The following is a 9,895-nucleotide window of genomic DNA, read 5'->3' as shown; positions in this document are numbered from 1 at the left end:
GCAGAGAGCAGCGGCTGTGTGGTGAGAATCGTGTGCAGGAACGGCAAAAGTAAGCAGATTTCTTTAATTGCCCAGCCTAATTCTTCACTCTCCTGAGAGCACAACACATACCGAGCGCCCTGGTGATCTGCTGGAAGGGATTTATGTAATGTGCACCTAAACCACAGGTCACGTGGCTGCCTTTCCGGCCTCGTACTTTCTGATCGCGGAGGGGCGAGGGCGTTTGTTTCCTCAGCCATGCCGCAGCGTTTAGCAACGCCGCCCTGAGCACCCTTCCGCCGGCATGGCTCTCAGGCGGCTCATTCAGCAGAACCATAACGCCAACTTTGTTGGCTTCGGCGCCGGCCCCGCCTGTGCCACTGGTGAGGAGCCGGCTGTGCCGATGGACAGCAGGAGGATGCAGCACCTGGCGACGTTGCCACGCGGGCGCAAACAGGTACGGGGTCCCTCCTGTGCTCCGGGAGGCTGAGGCTCCTTCCTGCCCAGAGAGCAGCTCACTGCCCTGCCGCGTTTGCAGGGACGGGCCCGCTCGCCGCGGCTCCTGATCTCAGGGTGCTGGAAGAACGGCCCCCGGGGACCCTTAGCCCGGCCGTTTGGGGACTGCAGTGAACTCTTCGCAGCAGCTGCCTGGGAAGCTCCCGCTAGGAGCGAGTGAGGAGGTGTTCTGCTTGCGGGGCTTGGGCACATGAAGGGCTTTCACAGCCCAGGTCCTGCCCAGGCTGCATTTTTTCTCCCTTTGCAGTGGTGCTGCAGTGGTGCTTGCTCCCTGGGTGTTCCTTTAAACTTGCGTTACTTCAGCGTAGCAGCCTGCCTGGACTGCCCTTCGCTCTGCAACCCCGGCAGGAAGCCCCCTCCACGAGTTATTGCCATCCAGATTTTGAGGTGTTTTGCCGCAGCCGTTGGAGCTGGTTGGGCTGTGTCTCTGCTCTGGGCTTTTCCCCCAGAACAGCACATTCCCGCTGTTCGCAGCTGGATTCCCACCACACTCCCTCTTGCTGCTGCTGTAAATTGCCAGCTGAGCAATTCCAGCCTCAGTCTGTGTGTCCAGCGTGAAGAACCTAAATAGAAAATGCTCGAGACACACTATAATCTGAAAGTGTTATCAGAAAACTGGAACGTACTATCTGCCCACTTGAGGCTCTGCTTTGTTCGGTAACCAAAACACACTTAATCCTGGTCTTTGTACCAGTGTGGGGAGATCAAGAGAAGCCAGAGCCAGCCCGATCTTGAGCACTGCTGCTGCTGCTGGCTTCACCCAGCTCCCCGGCTGCGGTGGGGCAGCCCTTTGTGGGGATCTGTTGTTCATGAGTACACGCAAGGGCTCTCTCCGCTCCTTCTCTCTCCCCAAGGAAACGCATTTTATGAGGTGGGGTGTTCCGCAGGTGTCACGCTGTGGCACCATTTACTGCCGAAGCCAGTGTTTGACTACACGGGCTACAAACATTTCATGTAATTCCGTATTTGTGGTTCGCCTTTCTGGGAAGACTCAGTGTTTAATGCTGGTCCTGGCTGTTTCCAGACACGGCTTCAGGCACAGGTCTAGCCTGTGCAGGATGCTCGTTGCCACGTGCTATGCCACAAGAAATGGCAGAGAGAGCTGCCTGCAGTCAGTGTAGGTTCTGAGTGTGGGCGTCAGGTTTAGAAACGGCCACAGAATTTCAGGAGGAAGACATGAAGGGCATAACAGAGACATGGTCTGGGCACTGCGTTACCGTGTTAGTGGGAGTGGCAGCACTCCCTGGCCTTCAGAATGTGGGATCCTCACCCGTTCTAGCAGTTTGAAGGGTCCCCACTGTGGGAGAGATGCAAAATAAGCCAAGAGGACTGTGGACACTGCAAGGCCCAGGGGAAGGTCTGCCCCACGCCGGGGTTGTCTTGAGGGGTTGTACCTCTTGTCTTTCCCATTTCTGCCCTCCTCAGAAATGACACCTCCAGCAGTCTGGGGAAGGGTTCCCTGCTCCAAGCACTTTTGCCATCAGAAAATTTTCTTTAGAATTCAACCTGTATTATTCCACTTGCTCTCACCCGGTCTGGTGGAAGGTGTCCGTGTCCATGGCAGGGGGTTGGATCTGGATGACCTTTAAGGTCCTTACCAACCCAAACCATCCTGTGATTCTGTGCTCTTTCACAGCAACCCCTATATACCCTAAATAGGACCTTCCCACTGCAGGAAGAAGAAAGCCTTGTGTTGCTTCATTTTATGTTGGCTGGTGGTAGCTCAGCTCTAGCTTGACTCGCAGCAGGGACGGCTGGAGAGCTAGCGGGTGACCACTTGTTTCTAATGAAGTTGGAACATGAACTACATTACTGTCTCCCGGTGAGGATGCCCAGAGGTTTTCTGGAGGAGAACAACTGAAATAGTATTTTGATGTGCTGCGAGTACCCATGGCCTTTTTTTTTTATGTTGGAAATACTTGATTTTCTATTTAAAAGGTTTGGGAAAATGAAACAGCTGTCCTGTAGCCAGTTTTCCAGGGCTTCAATTCTAACATAATAAAAATAAACATGAGTTCCTTTGCCAACTGCCTCTTGCAGGTTCATGCAGTCCTTCACACCAGGATGTGACACAGTTGATGCTTCATCTTGCAGCAACACCAGTTGAACTCTTCCACAGGTGTTGAGATCAGACCTGTTACTGTGTAAAATTACCCTCGATAACTCACTCACTTGGAGAGGGGCTGTAGGGTGGAGGAAGTTCTCTTGGGCAGGAGGAGCACCTTTTCCAAGCTCTGCAGGGAGCAGGCAGCGCGCCCGCAGGTCATCGCTGCTGGCACTGCCTGCCTGCGGCTGAGCTTGCCATCAGCAGCAACGCCTGGTCTGGGGCAGCGCAGAACTCCTTCTGTCCAGTGGCTTCGCTCCAGCTCAGCCTCTTCCAAGTGACGGCGCTTTCTGAAGTTAATGGTATGTTTTTGCAGACGGTGTCTGCTTTTACAAGTGATAACGCCTGATGTTCACAGTTACTGCCAGGGATCGAGGTGCACAAAGGGTCTTGCTTACACGCTTTCTCCCGTGAGGACCAAGGTCACTGCTAAATCTTGCTGCTGCTGAGTTGTCTTGTATCCTGGAGCGAGCTGCTCTTCCCTGGATTTGGAAGTTTCTCATTTCACTGAGCGAGAGGCTGCGTTGGTGCAAGCTGGTGGTGGGAAGGCACCTGCCAGGTTTCGTTTGTCTCTAAACTGCTGATTTTAGCCATGTGCCTCGAAGAACCATGACCCTGCTGACGCTTTTCCACTCCCATTCCTGGTTACAGCTTGACTTAGCCAGATCCAGCACCTTGGGCGACAACTCCAGGCCACAAAGGTATGACGATGCTCTTCTGTAATCCCTGTTACTGAACGCTGTGTCCTGGGAGTCTTCCCGTGGGATAAGAGTGCCAGGCAGAGTGGTACCCGACACCTGGGACGTGCAGGTGACCCTGTGACACTGAGCAGGAGTAAGGAAAGAGCAGGGACCACCTCTGTGACATCTGAGGGGAGGTGTGCTGACGCCCTGCTGGCCCGGGGATGGGCAGTGATGGGGACGTGATGGTTTGGGGTAGAAATACAGAGAGCATGCAGCGTGGCTCCCCGGCGCTCATCGGGAATGCCGTGTGTTCTCCTTACAGACACCTCGTGGCGATTTTCAAAGAAGATAAAGAGACGTTTGGGTTTGAAATCCAGGTAAGACTGAAATGACGAGTCGATTCATTTATAATAAAACGTGGTGCGAACTCAGCAGTGTCTCATCCTCAGAATGAGGTGAAGGCAGCGCAGAGCAGCGAAAGGCATCGGCCAGTGCCTCGGGAACCTTGAAGAGCTTACAGGGATGAGACAGAGCTGTGTCCAAGGGTTTTTTCATAGTGAAGGTCTCAGGTGAGAATTTCTGGCCTTCTGACAAGGCGAAATGTTGAATGTAGGAAAAATCTCATCCAGAGCCAAATATGAGGCAATGGTGGCGCCTTCTGACCTCTGTAAGTGACTATCTTTTTATTCGAGAGTTCGATATGAGAATGTTTTCATACAGAAAGAGAGAGATCAAAAAAAAAGTAGATGTACAGTATTAGTATGGATTGTAACTTTTAAAAACAGTTTTTAAAACGTTTTTACAATAATAGTTAATATATTATACAATTATACATAATATGTATAGTTTATATTTATTGTAGTTTATTACAGCTGTTATATGCTTCTATATTGTATATTATGTAATTATGTATGTTATCATTGCGTAAGGTATTAGCGTATTCCAATACGTTTGGGAGCAGTGGGCAGTACCACAGAGCTCTGCCTGTGCCAGGTCCTGCAGGCAGGAGCCTCTCTGCGAGCTTGAGCCCGTGAGACCCTCCCAGGTTGCTCCTCTGTTTGGCTCACTGCAGGTCAGGCCATCTTCGAAGCACTTGCCCTTACCTGTGCACAATGGGAAAATAGTATTTTCAGGGAAATTAGTGTGTTAGGAAGAGCTTAACTTTTCCAGGTTTGGTGCTGTGACTAATGAGCGGGTAAGCGTTCGGCTCGTGAACAGCGGAGAGCTTTCAGAAGGGAGGATAATTGAGTCAATTATTGGCGTTTTGTATAAATTGTCAGGGCAGATTTTCATTATACGTGACATTCCGATTAAAAATAATTGTTCTTGGCACATTTTCTTCCTAAATGAACATTCAGCATGAGCACTCCACTAGAAGTCTGGGCTATGCAAAGGCAGCATCTCTCTGATACCGAGGAAAAGCCATTATTTAGAAGCTGTAATTTCACTACTACAAATCAAATTTAGGCAAGCCGGAACAAGGTGATGTGAAACTCTGCGTCTACCATCTGCAGGGAGCTCACGAGAACTGCAGCGATGGCTGGACGCCAGAGTTTCTCGCTTGCTCCCACTTCTTCTCCCACTTCCCGTGCCCAGACCAGAGCCTGGGGCCGTGGCAGGGGCTGTGCGCTCCCGGAGTGCCCAGGTGTTTGCAGAGCAGATGCTCTGGCAGCATGTCCCTCCCCTCGCCGCAGCCACCTCAGCGGTTGGTCCAAAAGCCGGGCCCAGCCATCTTCCACTGTCCATGAGGAGGGTAAGGGGCGTGAGAGGGCAGTCCAGCCCACCCTCCAGTCACGCTCTGGAGATGTCCACCTCTAACGACAGTGCTGGTGGGGACATCGAGACACGTCTCTCCAGCTGGCTCCAGTTAGATGTGATGAATCCCATCCTACCTGTCCAGCTCATTCTGCTCAAGCTGGCCCAGTCTTTCAGGCTGGTAGGTGAGACCTACCACTCTGAAACAGTTAAAGAAAAAAACCGAACAGACAGGCAAGTGTGCCCTGTGGTGCCACGTCCTCCAAGAGCCTCCAAGAGTCTGACTCAAGAGCTCTTAGTTCGACCAGAAGTTTTGTGGTTGGTCTAAGGGCTCAGACCACTGTCCTGGTGTGGTTTGGGCAGACAAGCTCTGAACTCAGCTGGTCTCCATCCCTGCCTGTTCCACACTGACTGAGAATGTTGGGGATCTGACCTGACCTCTTGTGTCTAGGCTAGAGGTGGCTGTCACAGGTTTTCAGGAGGTTCAGCTTCAGTCTTAAATTTTGGTAGAAAGATGTGGCTAAATGCTGATATTTGCATGTAACCGAGAAGCCGTTTCCTGCCACTGCAGGATCAGGGCAGGTTGCAGCGCCTGCCTCCGCACGTCTCTAAAGACGTGTCAGCTCTGATTATCACATGGCGGGTTTATACTTAGAGCGACTTAATGTATGTTTAATGTACAAGTCAAGAACGAAAAGCGCTTTGGAGGGGGTGTGGGGACGTGTGGATAACGACTTTAAGAGGCCAAAGGAGCAAGAGCAGGCTCAGCTCTTCCTGCTTTTCAGTCCTCGCTGGAAGCTGGTCTCTGCGGCAGCACCGGCTGCCATCAGGCGGCTTTGGCAGCGAGGGGCAGTCAGGGCTCTGTCCCACCCTGCCGCGCTGGGGCTGGCAGCACAACTCCCCTCCAGAGAGCAACCCCCACCCTGCGAGTGACAGTTTAGACTGACGTCACCGAGGTGTCAATAAGGAATAAGAACGCGCTTCACAACAAGGTTTTTCCAAACCAAGGTGCAGGTGCCTGTTGGGTGAGGGTGGTTCTCTGAACGCGTGGTCTCTGCTTGTCAGGCTGTACTGCTGCGAGGGGCTCGCTGGGCACCCCGCTCATCACTGCCTTCCCTTTAAAGCATCTGGGAAAAGACTATTGCTTTTTAAGTTGTTTCCGTGGCTTTCGCACTGGTGACACTGTCGCTTTGGTATGAACAGACGGTCAGATTTCCGCGCCACAGCGATTACTCCCTGGAGGTGTGCACTTGCGTCTGCAGAATTCAGGAAGAAAGTCCTGCCCACCTTTCTGGCCTTCAGTCCGGTAACTACTGGTGGCTTTCCTGCCGTGGGGGGCCTCGCCTTTCTCCCCGTTCCGTTTACTGCGGTGCAGGCGGGAGGCGGCGTGCGCTGCAGGTGCTGATTTTGGCCTCTGGGTATCCCTAACAGGTGCTATCCTCGCCAGCATCAACGGTGTCAGCACTGATGGGTACAGTCACAAGCAAATAGTAGACCTGATCAAGTCCTCGGGGAACTATCTGAGGTAGACATCCCTCCCTGCAGCTGTTTTTAGCTCCACAGTCCCTCGGGGAGCCAAGGAAGCTTCTAGCACTACCCTGCTGTGCTGGGCTGTCCCAGAGGCCGTCCCCATGGGTTTGGTTGTGCAGAGCTGCCGGAGAGGGCTGGGGAGGCAGAGAGTTGCTCCGGGAGGGTGCCCCAGTGTCCCCCCTCCCCGGTTCTATTTCTCCTGACCCTGCCAGGCATCTGCTCATCTTGCACCAGCCCCTGAAGACGGCTGTGGAGGGAGGGTTGGCCAGAGTTGTCCGTGTGTGTGACTGCTGCCCGGGGAGCTGCAGCGCAGAGCCGGGCAGTCCCAGCAGCGCTGGTGCTCCTCTCCCCTTCGGTGCCAACATCTCCTGTTCTTCACAGGTTAGAGACTGTCAACGGGGCCATGTTCCAGCGGAGGATGGAGCTCGAGGCCAGGCTGCAGCTACTGAAGGTAACACCGCGAGTTAGTTAATCCGTAGCTGAACGCACAGGCTGCTGTGGATTCGATGCTGATGGGGGGTGGGTGGGTGTCAATGGGGCTGGGTGTCGTGGCGCACACACCTGTGTGTCCCTTGCTGCCAGCACCCCCAGCCTGGTAATATTTTTCCCTCACAATAATTTTTGTAACTCTCTAAGTATTTCCATTTCTGCCCATGTCTCAACTGTGCCCAGCTGGGCAGCCTCCAGCTTCTGCTCCCCCAGCCCAGCCCAAGGCAGCCAGGCTGGCAGCAAGGGTTTAGGTGCTGGGAGCAGAGTTTGGGTGCTGGCAGCAGGGGTTTGGGTGCTGGCAGCAGGTTTAATGGGTGCTGGGAGCAGGGTTTCGGGTGCTGGGACCCCGCTGTGTCTCTCTGTTTGCCCACAATGACAGGGCTTTCCAAAGCCGGGACTCCCTCAACCTGAGTGGAGGGCAACTCTATGCCAAAACCCTCCACATGGGAGCACGGTGTTTTTAAAAAGTGCATTAAAAATTAATTGGCTAGAATAAACCTCGTGCCAAATGGGTTGGGCACGCCAGAGCTGAGCAGCAGGAACAGCGTTTGCCATATGTGCCATTGCCCATAAAATGTAAGTTCTGCCACGGGGGTGATTTAGTGTTTAGTATTTAGCACGTCTAAAACAATGTTTATTTAATGTGGCTTGTGCTGCATTTATGAGAGTACAGCACAGGGCGCTGTAATGCGCTGCATGCCATCGATGCTGTGGGTGGGTGGACTCGATGACCTTAAAGGTCTCTTCCAACCAGAATGATCCTGTGATTCCATGATTCCATGGTTCTGTAATGTGAATGGTAGCCATGGGGGCTGGAGGATGAGGGAAGGAGGGGTCCCTCCCAACCTCTCCACAGCAAGGGCAGTGTCTGGCTGTGGGGGCAGTATCTGGTCACCATCGCTTTGGCCTGGTGGGGTGGGAGGTGTTGGGAGACTGGGGTGAGCACAGGGGCCATGCTGGCCTCCCGTGAAGCTGTGTGTGACTGTGTCTCCAGTGCCTGAGACTGGTGGGAGCTGGGGCAGTGGCTGGAGATGATGAGGCCACTCAGCTGGATGGAGTCCAGACACGGCAAGAAATGAGCCAGACCCCAGAGGCACAGAGTTCCTCCTGTGTTAATGAGAACGCAGTAGCAGGGCACTTCCATCCTGGCCACTGTCAGGTCCCTTAGCAATCTGGATGAAAAAAACAGTGTTTCACCAGAAATGGGCCACCCCCCATCTCCCCACCCCTTTCCAGCAAAATTATAAAGCCAAAATGTCAAAATCGTCTGTTGTGAAAGGCTGTTTCCAGTGGGGAGGCTGTAGATAAGAGCTGTTTCCCAGAAGCATGACACCTCTGTAACGAGCGTCGTTACAGAGTCAGCGCTGGGGGTGTGCCCGGCCCCGCGCTCTCGCACAGTGCGGCTGCAGTGGAAAGAACCTAGTTCTGTTTATAGCCATCCCTGATGCCTTCCTGAAGGGCGTGCTCTGTCACTGCAACCGCAGCGAGATGGTGATGTGCCTGCGAGTGCAACACGTCCCAGGTCTGAGCATTCGGTTGCAGCAGCGTGTCCTGCCCTCGGGGAGCAGCACCTGATGCTCTGCCACTTCCTCTGGGAAGTGATTCAGCGGGAAGAGTGGCTGGAAAAGGCTTGTTTCGCAGTGCCCTTGTTCATTGCTCCTCCTCAGGGCACTGAAGGAGCCCTGGGAAGCACCTCCATGCCAGGGGCTCCCCACGCCGGTGCTGCTGCAGGGCATCCCAGTGCCTCCGCACCCTGCAGCCGGGCTGGGTGTCAATTTGTGATCATTTTCTGAAACGTGGGGAAGAGAAAAAAAGTGAATGCCATACCAGGATCGCCCACGGCAGCTTGGTGGGTCAGTCTGGGTGTGTAAATGGGTGATCCGCCAGCCTGTGTCTGAGGACCACCGGCTTCATGCTCGTACTGAGGTAGAGGCTCACTCACTCGTTGGGTTCTTTGTCTAAATCAACTCTGCCAGAGTTTATTTTTGCACTAAAAGCTGAACTGCAACAGAGAAAAGGAACAGTATTGCTCAGCGCTGGCTGGCAGGTAGCACCGGGAGGTCGTGAGGATGCACGGGGTGGGGTGTTCTTAACACGGGGCAGGGGTGGTTTGCGGTGCCACATCACAGTCCCTCAGCCACAGCCCCTGGGCCACGAGTGGCCTTGGGCTTTCTGGAAGAAATCTGCTAACCCCTGTGAGAACTGTCTCAGTGAGAAGAGGGAGGTACAAGTGGTTCCCGCGGGTGGCCTGTGCTTCCTGAACACGCCGTTTCCTTTGCAAGTGTCTAGTGACGGAGCCCTCTTTCTCGTCTGCAGCAAACCCTGCGGCAGAAATGCGTGGAGCTGCGCGCCCTGCTCTTACAGGAACAGCGTTTGCTGCACGGTACGTCCCTGCTTCCGGAGGGAAACCGCAGCACCGATGGGTCCTTTTGCGGAACCCTGGCTGACCAGCACAGCGCGGTTCTTCCCTCTGATTCTCGAGGGGTCGCGTTTTCCCCTGTTGGTGGAGACGGGGTCTGGCCCCGGGGAGCTTTGTTGTCAGCATCGTGGATTTGGGTGCTGCGTGACTAATGCAGAGCCAGGCTGGTTTGCATGAATTCTAGGAGAGGAGCTGATGCGGGCTGCAAAGTTCCCTTCCACTCTGATTTTGGACTTACCAGGGGAGAGTTTTGTTTGTTTGTTTGTTTGTTTGCTTTTTAAGGGGTTGCCCAGCGAGCAGCTTTGATTCTGTGCGTGGGGGAAGGTCAGGGGCTGGGAGCACCCACAGCCAGGAAACAGCAAACCCGAGGGAAAGGGGGGAAGCTGCTGAGACCAGAGCCACTGAATCCCAGAGTGGGGT

The 9,895-nt window shown here is 53.9% G+C and overlaps 1 protein-coding gene across 1 annotated transcript; it reads left to right on the top strand.

Moving 5' to 3' along the window:
• Positions 1–235: 235 nt before the first annotated feature.
• Positions 236–9,439, top strand: CYTIP (cytohesin 1 interacting protein; the record flags this gene model as incomplete). The annotated part of the gene is made up of 7 exons (XM_010136869.1): positions 236–436; positions 3,251–3,300; positions 3,605–3,659; positions 6,241–6,343; positions 6,469–6,562; positions 6,949–7,018; positions 9,373–9,439. Coding segments are annotated over exons 1-7 (592 nt in total), but the record flags the coding sequence as incomplete, so codon positions are not given.
• Between the last annotated feature and the right edge of the window lie 456 nt (positions 9,440–9,895).

This window comes from Buceros rhinoceros, unplaced genomic scaffold, assembly GCF_000710305.1.
Source record: "Buceros rhinoceros silvestris isolate BGI_N320 unplaced genomic scaffold, ASM71030v1 scaffold24145, whole genome shotgun sequence".
NCBI lineage: Eukaryota > Metazoa > Chordata > Aves > Bucerotiformes > Bucerotidae > Buceros > Buceros rhinoceros.
This window is presented reverse-complemented; position numbering and strand designations above follow the sequence as displayed.